An 18,977-nucleotide genomic window follows, 5' to 3' on the forward strand; every position below is an offset into this window, starting at 1 on the left:
CATTAACTACTATTCACCGTGTAACGTCATTAACTACTATTCACTGTGTAACGTCATTAACTACTATTCACCGTGTAACGTCATTAACTACTATTCACTGTGTAACGTCATTAACTACTATTCACTGTGTAACATCATTAACTACTATTCACTGTGTAACATCATTAACTACTATTCACTGTGTAACATCATTAACTACTATTCACTGTGTAACATCATTAACTACTATTCACTGTGTAACGTCATTAACTACTATTCACTGTGTAACATCATTAACTACTATTCACTGTGTAACGTCATTAACTACTATTCACTGTGTAACGTCATTAACTACTATTCACCGTGTAACGTCATTAACTACTATTCACTGTGTAACGTCATTAACTACTATTCACCGTGTAACGTCATTAACTACTATTCACCGTGTAACATCATTAACTACTATTCACTGTGTAACATCATTAACTACTATTCACCGTGTAACATCATTAACTACTATTCGCTGTGTAACGTCATTAACTACTATTCACCGTGTAACGTCATTAACTACTATTCACCGTGTAACGTCATTAACTACTATTCACTGTGTAACGTCATTAACTACTATTCACCGTGTAACGTCATTAACTACTATTCACTGTGTAACGTCATTAACTACTATTCACTGTGTAACATCATTAACTACTATTCACTGTGTAACGTCATTAACTACTATTCACTGTGTAACATCATTAACTACTATTCACTGTGTAACGTCATTAACTACTATTCACTGTGTAACGTCATTAACTACTATTCACTGTGTAACGTCATTAACTACTATTCACTGTGTAACGTCATTAACTACTATTCACTGTGTAACGTCATTAACTACTATTCACCGTGTAACGTCATTAACTACTATTCACTGTGTAACGTCATTAACTACTATTCACTGTGTAACGTCATTAACTACTATTCACTGTGTAACGTCATTAACTACTATTCACTGTGTAACGTCATTAACTACTATTCACTGTGTAACGTCATTAACTACTATTCACTGTGTAACGTCATTAACTACTATTCACTGTGTAACGTCATTATATTATTCAATGTGTAACGGCTTGGGAGTATGATCATCCCGAGGGATACTGTGGGAGGTGCTGTGGGAGTACAGGGTGAGGGGGTCCTTGCTTGGGGCCATCGAACCCTTGTACGCCCAAAGTGAGAGCTGTGTTCGGGGGCTCGGCAGTAAGTCGAAGGCGTTTCCGGTGGGGGTCGGCCTTCGCCAGGGCTGCGCCTTGTCACCAATCTTGTTTGTGGTTTTCATGGACAGGATATCGAGGCGTAGTCGGGGGGAGGAGGGTCTACAGTTCGGTGGGCTGCGGATCTCATCGCTGCTTTTTGCAGATGATGTGGTCCTGATTGCATCTTCCGTCTGTGACCTCCAACTCGGGATGAGGATTAGCACCTCTAAATCTGAGGCCATGGTTCTCAGCAGGAAACCGATGGATTGCCTACTCCAGGTAGGGAATGTGTCCTTACCCCAAGTGAAGGAGTTCAAGTACCTCGGGGTCTTGTTCACGAGTGAGGGGAAGATGTGTGAGTTTGGGTGGAGAATCGGAGCAGCGGGGGCGGTATTGCACTCGCTTTACCGCACCGTTGTGACGAAAAGAGAGCTGAGCCGGAAGGCAAAGCTCTCGATCTACCGGTCAATCTTCGTTCCTACCCTCACCTATGGTCATGAAGGACGGGTCATGACCGAAAGAACTAGGTCACGGGTACAAGCGGCCGAAATGGGTTTCCTCAGGAGAGTGTCTGGCGTCTCCCTTAGGGATCGGGTGAGAAGCTCAGCCATTGGCGAGGAGCTCGGAGTAGAGCCGCTGCTCCTTTGCGTCGAAAGGAGCAAGTTGAGGTGGTTTGGGCATCTGGTGAGGACGCCCCCTGGGCGCCTCCCTAGGGAGGTGATCCAGGCACGGCCAGCTGGGAAGAGGCCCCGGGGAAGACCCAGGACTAGGTGGAGAGATTATATCTCTGCACTGGCCTGGGAACGCCTTGGGATCCCCCAGTCACAGCTGGTAGATGTGGCCCGGGAAAGAGAAGTTTGGGGTCCCCTGCTGGAGCTGTTGCCCCCGCGACCCGACCCCGGATAAGCGGTTTAAAATGGAATTTGCTTCTGGGGAACTGCTGGACAAAGTTTCCTTGAGATCTGTAGTTAAGGAGAAAGACAGGACAAAATAAATAATACCAATTTGTTTTATTTTGTAACAATAAAAAAGTTGAGTTCATTGTTTTACATTCCATGGATTATATTACATCACATCACACGTCATTTATCTGACGATTTTATCCAAAGCGACTTACAATAAGAACATTTCAACCATAAGGACACAAAGTCAGAAGAGCAAGAAACAAGAAAGTGCATTTTCCTCAAATAAGCCGATTTACAACTTGCTATAGATGAGTGACGTTATAAGTCCAATGTAAGTGCTCCAGGTAGTTAGTGTGTTAGTGGAGTCTGAAGAGGTGTGTCTTTAGTCTGAAGATGTGAAGGCTCTCTGTGGTCCTGATGTCTTCAGAGACCTGCTTCTACCATTTAGCAGCAGGACAGCAAAGAGTGGAGATCTAGTCGAGTGTTCTGCTCTCCGCAGGTGTCCACGCGGCAGAAGAACGACTGCTGATGCCGAGATGCCCGCGCCCGGAAAGGCCTTTTTCTTTCAAAAGTCTGAGACCACGATGGTCCACCTCTAAAATCTTCTTTTGTCTTTCAGTCGGATCCGCACGGTGGAAACACCTCTGCGTCTGCTCTCTGTGTGTTCAGTCTTCAACAACGTTTTCAAGTTCGGGGCGTCTGCTTTTATTTCCTCTGGAAGCTTTTCTCGTCTTCTTGCGAGTACGTTCTTCACATTTACGTCTCCAAACGTCTCGCCATTGATTCATTAATGGCAATTTTACGTGCAGCCGCTCTGTTTCCTTCTCCGACAGCCAGATTGGTTGCCAGTAACTTAAACGCGCCGCAGGGTTCAAAGCGTGAGAAAAAAGTAACGGCTTATAGTCGGGAATTTACGATACATTGAAAACAATGTATAGTACGAGGACTACAGATTTATTGCAGACCTTATTGTGTGTAAAAATGTCCTTTAGTTATAATGAGGATGATGTATAATATAGACATAAAAAAAATACAATTAATAAACATTTTAACCAAATTTTACCAAATAAACCTAATTAGAGGGTATTCGTTAATACATTAATGTGATAGAAGTAAATAAAATGGGGCGAAAATAGTAACTTCGTTCCTCATTTGCATAATAAATTCTTCATTCATTCTTCACGACATACAAACATATGAATATATTTTAGTTTTCGACAGCAGAAGGAAACCGAAGCATCAAAAAGACAAAATGTAAACTGCAGGTTCAAAAGAAACAACTGTGAAATAGTAATGATTTGAAGTCAAGTGATGTTTAGAAAAACTGAAATTTGTATTGATTAGGTTTTAAATTTAGGCTTTACTTCTTTTATCAATGTATTCCAATGTAAATTAAAAACAGTGAATGAAAGTCATTCACATTTTGGTTGTAGCTGTTACATTCCTTTGGATGTCTTTAGATTACATTTCATTAAACTGCATACGGATCTTTGTGGGAAATGATTCCCATAACTCATGAACCTCCTCGCACAAATTTCCAAAGTAAAAGCACATCACGTTGGAGTTCTGGTGAAATGGGTTCTCTCGCAGTCGATTCCCTTTGATGAACTGGACACTCCACCTTTTAACGTCTCGTAACTCCATGGTTACAAATTACAAATTTAATTACGCACACTAATAGCATTTTGTATATTAATGTGTGCACAGAATCCCACTTCATGCCGCGTCCTGCAGTAGGTGACCACTGGGGCTCTCAACATGGCTCAAAAATGACGTGAGAATATTCGCTTAAAAAACACAGATATTCAAATATATTTAGTTAAGTTTAAACCAATTTAACAACATATTACCTACAACTGACTTCTATAATTTTAAAATCTAAATCTTCTACTAGTCTCTTGGATCCGATTTCTGTCTGCTTAAGGACGTCTTCACTCGATATGATGAATCTGTCTTTGTTGACAGGACATGTACCACAGTCCTTCAAGGTAGCTGTAATTAAACCTCTTCTTCAGAAACCTACTGTTGCTCCAGAGGTGTTGGCTAACTACAGACCTATCTCTAATCTTCCCTTCCTCTCTAAGATCCTTGAGAAATCCATTGCTTCATATATTCATTCATTCATTAGACGGTGACTGCTGGGAACAAAAGGCGCCGCGTCGGAGCTCAGCCGCGCCTCCAGAAGCGAGTCTCCGCTGCTCATTGGTGGAAAATGATTTCAAACTGTCCGCCAAATCTCAGAGGTCCCGCCCTCTGCTCTCGCGCCTGGAGCCTCTTCTCTGGTTGGTGCGCGCGTCAGGGACCGTCCCGCCCACTCCGCGGACATATAAAGGAGGGTTGGACGCGACCACCGACACTTCCTTTCCTCCACACAGTCTAACGATGAGCGGCAGAGGCAAAACCGGTGGAAAAGCCCGAGCGAAGGCCAAGACCCGCTCCTCCCGAGCCGGGCTCCAGTTCCCGGTCGGTCGCGTCCACAGACATCTGCGCAAAGGGAACTACGCGCAGCGTGTGGGCGCAGGAGCCCCCGTCTACCTGGCGGCCGTGCTGGAGTACCTGACCGCCGAGATCCTGGAGCTGGCCGGAAACGCCGCCCGCGACAACAAGAAGACCCGCATCATCCCGCGTCACCTGCAGCTGGCTGTCCGCAACGACGAGGAGCTCAACAAGCTGCTGGGCGGAGTGACCATCGCTCAGGGCGGCGTGCTGCCCAACATCCAGGCGGTGCTGCTGCCCAAGAAGACCGAGAAGCCCGCCAAGAAGTAGAGACGGAGGCCTCCATCTGCACCACAAAGGCTCTTTTAAGAGCCGCCAACCCCACGAAAAGAGCTGCGGTCCACATGTCTCAGTATGAAGCACAATAACAAACTCCTTTCTAGTGCTTTGCATTTGTTCTGAGTGTTTGTGTATAAAACACTTTGAGGGTAATTAACTGATTTGGGATCAACTGACCAGATAACTATTAGATCAGTATTTGGTTATAGATCAAGTCATTGATGCGGTGTTTAACACTGGCACAGTGCCTACGACTTTTCCTGTTGTCCTTTTTGATGTTTTGCTACTTCAGTAAATCTCAATGTAAAAATACAGTGGATATTTGTCGAATCTGTCACTGATTCCAGTCCATCAAATGTCCTATTTGTTTATTTAAAAGGATCCCCATTAGCTGACGGTGAGACGACAGCTAGTCTTCCTGGGGTCCAAAAAAAAAATACATAAAAGAACAGTAATCACAATCACAATTACTCACATATATATGCTTGACCACCAGCCAAGCAAGACGGTCATGCATCTCTGCAACACTAGTTCGCAAAGAACAACCAAGAACCAGTCTTGCAGCCTTATTTTGAGCCTCTTGTAATTTTTTTAAATGACTGCTTGCTGCAGCACACCATACAACAGAACAGTAATCCAGACGACACAAAGCCAATGTACAAACAACACGACTGAACAACCGTGAATTTAGAAATTGTTCACATTTAAGCGTTACTGCTACAGCTCTACCCATTTTAGCAAACACTATGTTGATGTGATCAGACCATAACAATGTGGAATCCAGCCAAAGTCCAAGAAGCTTCACCTTTTTTACCTGCTGTACATTTTGACCATTTACTTGTATATTCATTTTCGGATTATCAGATAGTCTATGCTTAGAAACAAATATTATACTCATAGTTTTTGAAATATTTAGAACAAGTTGATTTGTTTTGATCCAGTTATACAATTTGCTCATCTCGCAAGACAAATCCCGATTAAGCTCTGAACATGTGGGGGCTTTATAATAAAGAGTGGAATCATCAGCAAACATAGTTAATGTAGCCTTACTGAGTATATACGGCATATCATTCGTAAAAATCGAAAATAACAAAGGTCCGAGGCAACTTCCTTGAGGAACACCACAATCCAGGGACTTGCTACAAGATAATACACCATTAAAATAAACTCTTTGCGACCTCTCCGACAAATAGCTCTTTTAGCCAAACTAACCCGATGGTTGATGTCGAGCTACATGATTCCTCACAAACTAATTTGCGCTCAAACGTTAATTTAAACTACTAGACTTCAGTCATCAGAATAATTGCGCTCATCCAACTTCTAAAGTCACATCACAAAGTGAGTCTAGCCATAAAAACACAAACTGTTTCACTTCCGTGGCTCAGTGTGCTGAATGCCTACAAGTCCTGTTAAGGTGCACTATAATATTTATTTATGACTATTATACATGTATTTGTCTATTCTGGATGAAAAAAAGGTGTGTGTCATGTCTTGACACGTCAAGAATTGAAGTGTGTAACTGTAACTATCAACAGGGCCCTGTGATTGTGAATGGTTTGTGTGACGGTCATTAGATGATTTCAGTGCACACAATGATTCTTACAACATGATTCTCAATGTGAAACTCACGAGACAAACTCGTGTTAAAAGCACCAAAGTGATTCGGTCTCAATAGAGAAATCCGCCTGTGAGACGCATGCGCAGTATCACACAGAAGACAACCAATCACGCTCGAGCGACCGCACAGTTTCATTTGCATCTCGTTCATATATGAACACCGTCCTGTTCACATCGCGAAATTGTCAGTCTGCGACAGAGACTTGAATCATGCCTGAGGTTGTGAAAGCGCCCAAGAAGGGCTCCAAGAAAGCCGTGTCCAAGGCCGTCAGCAAGAGCGGCAAGAAGAAGAGGAAGACCAGGAAGGAGAGCTACGCCATCTACGTGTACAAGGTGATGAAGCAGGTCCACCCCGACACCGGCATCTCCTCCAAGGCCATGGGCATCATGAACTCGTTCGTGAGCGACATCTTTGAGCGCATCGCCGGCGAGGCCTCTCGCCTGGCTCACTACAACAAGCGCTCCACCATCACCTCCAGGGAGATCCAGACCGCTGTGCGCCTGCTGCTGCCCGGCGAGCTGGCCAAGCACGCCGTGTCTGAGGGGACCAAGGCCGTGACCAAGTACACCAGCTCCAAGTGAGCCTGATGTAGACCACCAACCCAAAGGCTCTTCTAAGAGCCACCCACCTCTTCTAAAGATCACTTCTATGTTTCCCCACATGTTTGTTATCCTGTCAAACACGATCAAAGCACTATTGTTTAGCCCTTAACATCTGTTGAAAATGGGAGAGTGCCAGCATTTGTGAATAGACCTTTAATACACTGCAGAGCAGTTATTTATCTTTCATTTTGTTTTAATATATAAGGGGAACACAAATTCCAGAACACAGCAGGTACATTTTGTCTGTTGGGAAATTTGTCTTTTGTTGGTATATTGCTTCAGAATGCCATGGAGCCTGTGATCCCAGCATTGAAGCCTTGGTGTGTAACTTGTTTGTGTTCTCTCAACTTGACTGACCGACATTTGCAGAGCTGTGAATGCGACTGAATTGTGACTAAATTTGACTGTTCTCAGAATTAACAGCCCTCAGAGCAGCAACTTGTGTGTACATGATTCATCTTTGCTCATACATGAGTATTTATTATACTGTATTAATAAAGGAAACTCTTTAAGGGAGGATTGGGTGGCTCTTAAAAGAGCCTTTTATAGAAGCGTTGGTTGTTCAGACTGAGGTCAGTTTACTTCTTCTTGGGTGCTGCTTTCTTGGCTTTGGGCTTAGCGACCTTCTTCACGGGGGTTTTCTTGGCTGCGGGGGCCTTTTTCACCACCTTCTTGGGGCTCTTGGCCGCCTTCTTGGGGCTCTTTGCTACCTTCTTGGGGCTCTTGGCCACCTTCTTGGCCGCTGCGGGTTTCTTGGCCTTCTTCGGTGACTTCTTAGCGGCTACAACTTTCTTCACTGCCGCTGCTTTGGGCTTTTTGGCCGCTGCGGGTTTCTTGGCCGCGGGCTTCTTGGCTTTAGGAGCGGCTTTCTTTGCCGGTTTGTCGGCGGTGGTCTTGCTCACCTTGAAGGAGCCGGAGGCCCCGATCCCCTTGACCTGGACCAGAGTCCCCTTGGCCACCAGGCTCTTGATGGCGGTCTTGACGCGGGCCTTGTTCTTGTCCACATCGTATCCTCCGGCGGTCAGAGCCTTCTTGACGGCGGCAGCGGACACGCCGCTCCGCTCCTTGGACGCGCCCACGGTTTTCACGATGAGGTCGGAGACGCTGGGACCGACCGTCTTCGGCCTGGACGCCTTCTTCTTGGCCGCTTTGGGCGCGGCGGCGGCGGCCGCAGCTGGAGCTTCTTCTGCCATTTCGTCCCGCTGTTGTGCGTTTGCGTCGTCGAGGACTCGGGAGACTGAGACCGATGAAGAGCTCGAAGCAGCGGACTGCACTTAAACGCACCATGAGAACCGTGGAGACTCAACCCGGCCCGGAGCTGCTCGTGCAGCGTGAAAGTCGAGTCACGTGTGTTTTCTCTCCACTGATTAAAGACTAAAAGCTAAATGTGCTTCAGGTGCTGGAGGCTGAAGGCGGAGGAGCCGATAGCGGACTAGTTTCTCTGCGTGTTCAGGTCACGTGGAGCTCTGATGATCGATGCGTTTGGTTTGAGGAGCCTTCAAACGTCACCTACTCAGCGCCGAGGACAGCGCTGATCAGCGGCTTTTCCCACTCATTTCTCTCCTAAAAGTATTTAAAATACATCAAATCTCCATCAAAAGTCTGTTTCCAAACTGTCCACGTGTTGGTTCAGGGTGTCGACGTAAAACCACCATGAGATGTTGATCAGTATTTGATAAAGTGCAGTTTTTGTGGAAGCAGCAAACACACTGACGGTGGTTACAGTTGAATCAGAGCTGCTCAATGTGTCTTCTGCTAATAGTTTTATTCAACACGTTAATCATCAAATATACTCACACACTAATGTTGGTTTTTGGGAAGCTTTTATATTCCTATAGGACTATTATTGTAACACTTTATTTCTATTCTGATGAACATAACACATGTAATCATTATTATCACTATTATTAAGCCACAAATGAAGTATTTCTATGCCAACATTCAAGTCTTCTGATAATAAGTTATATTATAAATAAATTTACATTTGAATCATCAAATAACGAAAAACCAATGTGGCCTTTTTTTGGAAACTCGAATGTTGTAATAACACAGTTATTGTACCACTGATGGTGTGAAATAGTATTCAGCTGATGAAGGAATTCAGCACTAAAAGTTTGAATTTTTAGTGCTGTCATTATTATATTGTGATTATTTTGTATGTAGATCAACTGTGAACAGCGGAGCACATGACACGCGATTAGATGAATGAATAACTTATTAACTCACGATGCTTCTACTTCAGCCCAAATAACAAGCTGTCTGCTCGACACACGAGAAGGTGACATTTCTCTCTCAGTTGGTTTTATGTCCTGAGAAATCATGTTATTGATGTTTAATATGCATCAAGTTATAATCATCAAACACGCTCAAACTCAATGCTGCTTATTTTGGGAAGCTTTGATTAAGAAACACTCATTGACATTATTAGTATAGAGCTGATGAATGAAGTCACCACAGATGCAAAGTTATATTGAGTTGAACATATCTAAGTTAATCATTACTATTATTACTGTTAAATAGTTAAGTATTCCTGAGAAAAATTAAAAAATACTTAGTTCCAACCCTTGTATGAGTGTGGAACCTTCAATGCAGTAAAACACTAAAACAATTCACAAGCAATAATATGAAATTAGAATGAGAATTGAGTTTGTGGCGTATCTCTGATTCATCAGCATCCAACGTTTAACAAATTAACAATTGTATTCAGACTGACACTCTGAAATTGCATAATTGGAACCTTTGGCCTGACAGGAAGACAGGAACAATATTGTGTTTGGGATAATAATAATAATAATAATAATAATATTATAATATTCAGATATTCACCCCCTTGACTTATATTTATCAACCAATATTTTCTGTTGGGTTTTAACTGGTATTTTTTCAGGGTAAAAGAAAATCAAGACTAGTGACGACTATATTTTAAGGACTGAAAAGTAAACTTTAACACGCCTGAAAGACGGATGGTGTACAGAGTAAAAGAAATAAGAAATTAGTCCTCCACATGGACCCATTGTGGATGTGATGAGACGGAAATATGGAGATTATATTTTATATATATATATATAAAAATATAAATCTATTCTTTTATTTAAGCATTTACTTATACATGTATTTAAGCATCCATTAATACATTTATTAATTTATACTTGTCCTTTTAAGCTCTCCGTCAAATCAACATGGTGATCTGAGATCAGATAATTTCCTAAAACAGCTTTAGATGACAGAATATTTAAAATCCCACATAATTCTATTTTATCAGTTAATGATTTAATATCCTGTGGCCACGAGGTGGACGTAATTTATGGGGAATGATTTGAGATGAAAATGAAGTTTAGGCCGTCGAATGTCAGTGCCACACAAAAAAAAAATAAAAGAACATAATTTTAAACGCACGTTAAAAGGAAAATCAGCTGTTTATAGAGAACGTGGGTGGCCCTTAAAAGGACCGTTGTGGTTTTGGTAGTAAAAGTCGGCCTTTATCCCCCGAAGCCGTACAGGGTGCGTCCCTGTCTCTTCAGGGCGTAGACCACATCCATGGCGGTCACCGTCTTCCTCTTGGCGTGCTCGGTGTAGGTGACGGCATCGCGGATCACGTTCTCCAGGAAGACCTTCAGCACACCGCGGGTCTCCTCGTAGATCAGACCGGAGATGCGCTTCACTCCGCCGCGGCGAGCCAGACGGCGGATAGCGGGCTTGGTGATGCCCTGGATGTTGTCGCGGAGGACTTTACGGTGACGCTTGGCGCCTCCTTTGCCGAGTCCCTTTCCTCCCTTTCCTCTTCCGCTCATGTTCACTGGTCGGTTTGGTTCAAAGATGATGAACTCGAGTCAGTTCACAGACCTTTAAAGCCAGTCTGAGGACGTGATGGAAGACGGAGGCGGGGCTTTGACGCGGCGCTGCAGCGCCTCCTGCTGAACGAATGTGTGTTTTATTGTCTTCTGCAGGACCAAATAAATGCTGGAAAGATCAGAATCTGAGCAACACATCTGTTACATGGTGAGTTTTGTGAAAGTTTTCTACTCAAAAGTACTTGTGGATAAAATATCGACGATGATCTTGATCCAACTCTAAATCCATCAGCAGATATTAATTTTTGAATTATGTCTATTTATCCCATCTGAGGTTTTGGCGACGTGGATCACTAGTAACGTTAATGTACATCTGATGTTATTTATTATGGTTATATACCAGTCCAGACAAAGGTCTTCTTCGCCAGAATACATATAACTTATTGTACGATGTGTTTAATCACGCACTGGCCTGGCATCCATGGTTTGTAACTCGTGAGTTGCAACATTAGGAATAGTTTTCTGTTCTAGTTCTAGGCAGTGAGATGTTTATAGAATAAAAATTAATTAATGCAGACTGATGCCAATATCAGTGACTATTCTCATACGTATGAATCATGAATTGATGGTCACGTTAAGGAATGAGTTCTTTACAGAGAGTGAGGTGGCTCTTAAAAGAGCCGTTGTGGTGTCAGTAGGAGCAGACTTCTCAAGCTCGCTCCCCGCGGATGCGGCGGGCCAGCTGGATGTCTTTGGGCATGATGGTGACCCTCTTGGCGTGGATGGCGCACAGGTTGGTGTCCTCGAACAGGCCCACCAGGTAAGCCTCGCTGGACTCCTGCAGAGCCATAACGGCGGAGCTCTGGAAGCGCAGGTCGGTCTTGAAGTCCTGAGCGATCTCTCTCACCAGACGCTGGAAGGGCAGCTTGCGGATCAGCAGCTCCGTGGACTTCTGGTAGCGACGGATCTCCCTCAGGGCCACGGTACCGGGCCTGTACCGGTGAGGCTTCTTCACGCCGCCGGTGGCCGGGGCGCTCTTGCGGGCGGCCTTGGTGGCCAGCTGCTTCCTGGGGGCTTTGCCTCCGGTGGACTTACGGGCGGTCTGCTTGGTTCGTGCCATGATCGACTGGTATCTCTGCTCGGAAGAAGTGTGCAGGTCGGGAGGAGACGCGCTGCTATTTAAGCGGGGACCGGCTGTGGAGCGGGGACGCAGCTTCAGACCTCGGCTCCTGATTGGTGGAGGACTCCTCCCGGAGCTCAGCCGCGCCTCCACAGGAGAGTCTGCGATGCTCATTGGTGGAAAACTATTTCAAACTGTCCGCCGAATCTCAGAGCTCCCGCCCTCGGTGCTCGTGCCTGGAGCCGCCCGGCTCGCTCCACGGACACGTGCATTGTTTGCTGGTGCACCTTATTTCTGACTTTTTTTAACTTTATTTTTAATTTAAATTCCTCTTGCACCACGTTGTCTTGTAATCATTGTCTTATAAAATATTTCTTATCAACCTACATCTAATATAAAACTTTTTTCATGGACTACTGGGATGTATGATTGTATGTGTATGTGATGTTTTGTACTAGTGTGTCTCTCGTGAGCAACTAGTCAGTATAATTTGTGGTGATTGTGTACTTTACAGTTTTGTGCTACCACTATAAATTTAATCATGGGCCCCCACCTATAAGCTTTCTTTAGCTTCTTTGGGGGACCCATTCACCTTGCCCAATTAATCTTGTACCTCCCCAGCTGTGTTATGTTTCAAGTGGTATTGTGTGAATAAATAAAATTCATTCATTCATTCTCTGATTCAAATTCCTTGTATGTCTGATATAATTTGGTAATAAATGTTCTTGATTCCTGATAATATAAACCATATAGTTTGAGATTAAATTCCTCTCTACTGCCAGTCACTGACTTGAGCTTATTTGAATTTACGTTAAATAGACTGTTTACAGCAGATGGAACAAAGCTGACGCCAAGCAGAGCTGATTGGCTGTTGCCCTGCGGACACGTAGTAACTATTCACTGTGTAACGTCATTAACTACTATTCACTGTGTAACGTCATTAACTACTATTCACTGTGTAACGTCATTAACTACTATTTGCTGTGTAACGTCATTAACTACTATTCACTGTGTAACATCATTAACTACTATTCACTGTGTAACGTCATTAACTACTATTCACTGTGTAACATCATTAACTACTATTCACTGTGTAACATCATTAACTACTATTCACTGTGTAACATCATTAACTACTATTCACTGTGTAACGTCATTAACTACTATTCACTGTGTAACATCATTAACTACTATTCACTGTGTAACATCATTAACTACTATTCACTGTGTAACATCATTAACTACTATTCACTGTGTAACGTCATTAACTACTATTCACTGTGTAACGTCATTAACTACTATTCACTGTGTAACGTCATTAACTACTATTCACCGTGTAACATCATTAACTACTATTCACTGTGTAACGTCATTAACTACTATTCACTGTGTAACATCATTAACTACTATTCACTGTGTAACATCATTAACTACTATTCACTGTGTAACATCATTAACTACTATTCACTGTGTAACATCATTAACTACTATTCACTGTGTAACGTCATTAACTACTATTCACTGTGTAACATCATTAACTACTATTCACTGTGTAACATCATTAACTACTATTCACTGTGTAACATCATTAACTACTATTCACTGTGTAACGTCATTAACTACTATTCACTGTGTAACGTCATTAACTACTATTCACTGTGTAACGTCATTAACTACTATTCACCGTGTAACATCATTAACTACTATTCACTGTGTAACGTCATTAACTACTATTCACTGTGTAACATCATTAACTACTATTCACTGTGTAACGTCATTAACTACTATTCACTGTGTAACGTCATTAACTACTATTCACTGTGTAACATCATTAACTACTATTCACTGTGTAACGTCATTAACTACTATTTGCTGTGTAATATCATTAACTACTGTTTGATGTGTAACGTCATTAACTACTATTCACCGTGTAACGTCATTAACTACTATTCACTGTGTAACGTCATTAACTACTATTCACTGTGTAACGTCATTAACTACTATTCACTGTGTAACATCATTAACTACTATTCACTGTGTAATATCATTAACTACTATTTACTGTGTAACATCATTAACTACTATTCGCTGTGTAACGTCATTAACTACTATTTACTGTGTAACGTCATTAACTACTATTCACTGTGTAACGTCATTAACTACTATTCGCTGTGTAACGTCATTAACTACTATTCACTGTGTAACGTCATTAACTACTATTCACTGTGTAACGTCATTAACTACTATTCACTGTGTAACGTCATTAACTACTATTCACCGTGTAACATCATTAACTACTATTCACTGTGTAACGTCATTAACTACTATTCACTGTGTAACGTCATTAACTACTATTCACTGTGTAACATCATTAACTACTATTCACTGTGTAACATCATTAACTACTATTCACTGTGTAACGTCATTAACTACTATTCACTGTGTAACGTCATTAACTACTATTCACCGTGTAACATCATTAACTACTATTCACTGTGTATCGTCATTAACTACTATTCACTGTGTAACGTCATTAACTACTATTCACCGTGTAACATCATTAACTACTATTCACTGTGTAACGTCATTAACTACTATTCACTGTGTAACGTCATTAACTACTATTCACTGTGTAACATCATTAACTACTATTCACTGTGTAACATCATTAACTACTATTCACTGTGTAACGTCATTAACTACTATTCACTGTGTAACGTCATTAACTACTATTCACCGTGTAACATCATTAACTACTATTCACTGTGTAACATCATTAACTACTATTCACTGTGTAACGTCATTAACTACTATTCACTGTGTAACGTCATTAACTACTATTCACCGTGTAACATCATTAACTACTATTCACTGTGTATCGTCATTAACTACTATTCACTGTGTAACGTCATTAACTACTATTCACCGTGTAACATCATTAACTAATATTCACTGTGTAACGTCATTAAATCACAGATTACAACGGTCCCAACGTCTCGTTGCCATCTGTAAAGATAATCTTATTTATAAGAGAATTTTTATTTTGAAAAATGAACTGTTCAAAGGAAAAGGTCAGTCAAAGAGAATCCACATGCAAACACCTATTTACCCGATCAAGTGCAACAAAGACTGAATGTGCGGACGGGAACAGAATCTTCTTCCCAGCAACAGGTTGTTCAGCCAAAGGAAAGCGCTGATGGACCATCTGTTAGAGCTCAGGATATGACTCCTCTAACACAACCTGGATATAATGATCATAATCAAGGTGATATCTATCACATCATTCAGAAGCAAAGTGACATAACCACTCTTCTAGCTCAACACAATCTCTCTTCTACTTTACCACCAAGAGACATTCCCGTTTATGATGGGGATCCCTTGCAATATGGAGTTTTCATCAGGGCATTCGAGAGAGGAGTGGAAAGAAAGACTGATGACTACAGCGACTGCCTGCATTTCCTAGAGCAATATACCAGAGGGTATCCAAAGGATTTAGTCCACAGCCGTCAACATTTGTCTTCGGCTGAGGGCTATAAAAGAGCAAAAGAGCTGCTTAAAGAACATTTTGGTAGAGAACATAAGTTTGCTACAGCATACATGGACAAAGCATTTGCCTGGCCAGCGATCAAGCCAGAGGACGTGAAAGCATTGCGAGCGTTTACATTATTCCTGAGAGGTTGTTGCAATGCAATGGAACAGCTCACCTATATGGAGGAGTTGAACGTCGCTTCCAGTATGAAGACCGTTCTTCTGAAACTGCCTTACAAGCTCAGAGACAAGTGGAGGAATAGGGCATGTCAGCTCCAGGAACAACATGGACGTCAAGCTAGTTTCTCTGACTTGGTAGACTTCATGGAGAGACAAGTGAAGATATTGTCGGATCCACTTTTTGGGAACATCCAGGATGTCACAGCAAGAGAGAGGCCGAGACCAAGAGGAAGCAGTTTTGCAACTACTGCAACACCTGTGGAAATGCCAATACAGGAAAAAATGACAAGTGGAATGAAAAATGTATCCGTCACTAACCCTCAAAATTCCTGTTTGTTCTGTGAGAGAGATGGTCACACATTGGTGCGGTGTCCACAGACCAGGAAAAAGATGCACAGGGAAAAAATTGACTTCTTAAAGAAAAGGGGAGTCTGTTTTGGCTGTTTGAAGGTAGGACACATGAGCAAAGACTGCGATAGTTGTTTGACTTGTGACATCTGCAACAAAAATCATCCTGAAATACTTCATATTGAATAAAGAGACATAGGGAGGAAAACAGAATTGGATGGAAAATCAATTGGGAGCAATGCTGTTCTCTCACCTCATACGTGTGGGCATATTGGGGCCGGTGAAGAAGCCTGTCTCTTCTCTATTGTTCCAGTACAAGTTAAGACCCCCAAGGGAGACACTGTTGCAGACGTATGCGTTTTTGGACCATGGAAGCTAAGCCACCTTCTGCACAGAACGCCTGATGAGAAGACTGAATGTAACAGGACAAAAGACTAGTATTCTTTTGCGTACAATGAACCAAGTGAAACCTGTGACTAGTCATCATATCCCAGGTTTAGAGATATCAAGTCTGGACAAAACTGATTTCATACAACTGCCCAATGTATTTACACACAAGATCATGCCTGTTTCCAAGCTCAACATTCCCAGACAAGAAGACCTGATTCAATGGCCTTACTTGAAGGACGTCAAGATTCATTATATAGATTCTGGCATTGACCTGCTCATAGGCACAAATGCTTCTAAGGCATTGGAACCTTGGGAGGTGGTCAACAGCCAAGCCAATGGACCATACGCTGTGAGGACCCTATTGGGGTGGGTCATACATGGTCCTTTGAGAGGAGACAACAGCAGGGATGAGAATGGCTGCCCTGCTGCTGCTGTCAACCGACTGTCCATCGTGAACTTAGAGGAGCTACTGGTTAAACAATAAAATCACGACTACAATGAAGAAACCTGCAAGGAAACAGAGAAAATGTCCAGAGAAGAGATAAAATTCCTGGATATCGTGAATCACTCATCAAAAATTACAGATGGTCACTATTGCATAGACTTACCTTTCAAGCAAGAAAATCCCCGCATGCCAAGCAACCGTTGCATAGCAGAGCAACGCATCCAAAACCTGAAACGCAAGTTTGTTAAAAATGAGAAGTTTCGCGAAGAATATACAACTTTTCTCAAAGAAATGGTTAACAACGGCTATGCGGAAAGGATACCAGAGGATCAGCTGAATCATACTGATGGGAAACTCTGGTACATCCCACATCACAGGGTGTATCACCCGAGGAAAGGAACCTTGAGAGCGGGAACATTAATGAACAATTGCTACAGGGTCCAGATCTTACTAACTCACTTATAGAAGTACTCCTCAGATTCAGACAAGAGCCTGTTGCCCTGATGGCTGACATCAAAGCATTGTTTCACCAGGTCAGACAACCATATTCACTACTTGCGATTCCTATGGTGGCCTGATGGTGACGTGCAGCAGGATCTCGTCGAATATCGGATGAAAGTACACCTCTTTGGAGCAGTGTCATCGGCAAGTTGTGCAAATTTTGCACTAAGAAAGATCGCTGAAGATAACCAAACTCACTTTCCAGCAGAGGTTATAGACACCGTAAAAAACAACTTTTACGTAGATGATTGTTTGAAATCCATGTCCACAGAACAGGGCGCTGTTCTTATGGTAAGAGACCTGACCACTCTCTGCCAGAAGGGAGGATTCATACTGTCTAAGTGGATCAGCAACAGCCGTAAGGTATTGGCATCCATTCCACAAGAAAACAGAACCAAGGAAATAAAAGAGTTGGACTTGGACAACCTGCCGACGGAAAGAGCACCAGGATTGGACTGGTGCGTTGAGACAGACGTGTTCACGTTCAGAATGACTGCACCCTCACGAGCATACACCAGACGCGGCATCCTGTCCGTGGTTGGCTCTGTATACGACCCTTTGGGATTCCTGGCGCCATTTGTTCTGCCAGCCAAACTGATTATGTAGGAACTCTGTAGAAAACACCTTGGATGGGATGAAAACACACCCCAAACCATTTCTCAACAATGGACACAATGGCTGACAGATCTAAACAACATGACAGAGTTAAAAGTGGACCGTTGCATGAAGCCCACAAACCTTGGTCAAATTGGACATGCACAGTTACACCACTTTTCCGACGACAGCGAAAGTGGATACGGTACATTTTCATATCTTCGACTGGAAAACAACGAAAAGGAGGTGCAGGTTGCCTTCATGATGGGAAAAGCAAGAGTAGCACCATTAAAGCAAGTAACGATTCCCAGATTGGAGCTCACTGCTGCAGTTCTAGCTGTCAAAGTGAATATAACGCTTCGGAGAGAATTACAGCTTCAGCTGAACAAATCCACCTTCTGGACGGATAGCACAACAGTGCTGAAATACATCACCAACGAAACCAAACGTTTACGAACCTTCGTAGCAAATAGAATCTCCTTCGTAAGGGACGCTACCGACGTGTCACAATGGAGATATGTCCGCACAAAGGAAAATCCGGCAGATGAAGCCTCACAGGCGTCTTTTTCTAAACCACGTGAAGCTTTGACGTGTGTGTGTGTTTGTGTGTGTGTTTGTGTTTGTCTCGTTGTGCGATCTTTTGATCAATGTGGACGTTTTATAAAATCCTACCATGGAATATTCCTTTTGTACATGACTTCTAATAACTGCTTTTCCCCTAAAAGATTAACCGGCCGCCTCCGTTCTTCTTTCCTCATTTCAGGTTTTCAGATTCAGAGAAGAAGAAATGTGAAGAGGAGGCAAACGGATGAATGAAGGAAATAAAAGGCTTCATATCAGATGCGAGTTCTCTTTAGAAGATGCTTTGTGGTACTTGTGTGGTTGGTTGTAAATCCGCTGATGAGGAAACACGCCCCCCCGTGGTGACGCAGGAGATGACACCGACGGGAC

General features: G+C 42.8%; 3 protein-coding genes and 1 pseudogene across 4 annotated transcripts; 1 reads left to right on the forward strand and 3 right to left on the reverse strand.

Moving 5' to 3' along the window:
- Window positions 1–4,491: 4,491 nt before the first annotated feature.
- Window positions 4,492–5,392, forward strand: LOC120808638 (histone H2A-like). Its single transcript, XM_040161668.2, has one exon. It carries the CDS (start codon window positions 4,517–4,519, stop codon window positions 4,898–4,900), a length of 384 nt encoding a protein of 127 aa, XP_040017602.1. The 5' UTR covers window positions 4,492–4,516; the 3' UTR covers window positions 4,901–5,392.
- A 1,923-nt stretch (window positions 5,393–7,315) lies between these two features.
- LOC120812403 (histone H1 pseudogene) lies at window positions 7,316–8,418 on the reverse strand (annotated as a pseudogene). The gene has a single exon (XR_013454608.1). The product of XR_013454608.1 is annotated as a histone H1 pseudogene (transcript).
- Window positions 8,419–10,586: 2,168 nt separating this feature from the next.
- Window positions 10,587–10,920, reverse strand: LOC120812412 (histone H4). The gene has a single exon (XM_078097167.1). The coding sequence runs from the start codon at window positions 10,918–10,920 to the stop codon at window positions 10,609–10,611; it is 312 nt and encodes a 103-aa protein (XP_077953293.1). The 3' UTR covers window positions 10,587–10,608.
- Window positions 10,587–12,821, reverse strand: LOC120808635 (histone H3). The gene has a single exon (XM_040161664.2). It carries the CDS (start codon window positions 12,212–12,214, stop codon window positions 11,630–11,632), a length of 585 nt encoding a protein of 194 aa, XP_040017598.2. The 5' UTR covers window positions 12,215–12,821; the 3' UTR covers window positions 10,587–11,629.
- Window positions 12,822–18,977: the final 6,156 nt, after the last annotated feature.

Source organism: Gasterosteus aculeatus, chromosome Y (assembly GCF_964276395.1).
Source record: "Gasterosteus aculeatus chromosome Y, fGasAcu3.hap1.1, whole genome shotgun sequence".
NCBI classification, from domain to species: Eukaryota; Metazoa; Chordata; class Actinopteri; order Perciformes; family Gasterosteidae; genus Gasterosteus; species Gasterosteus aculeatus.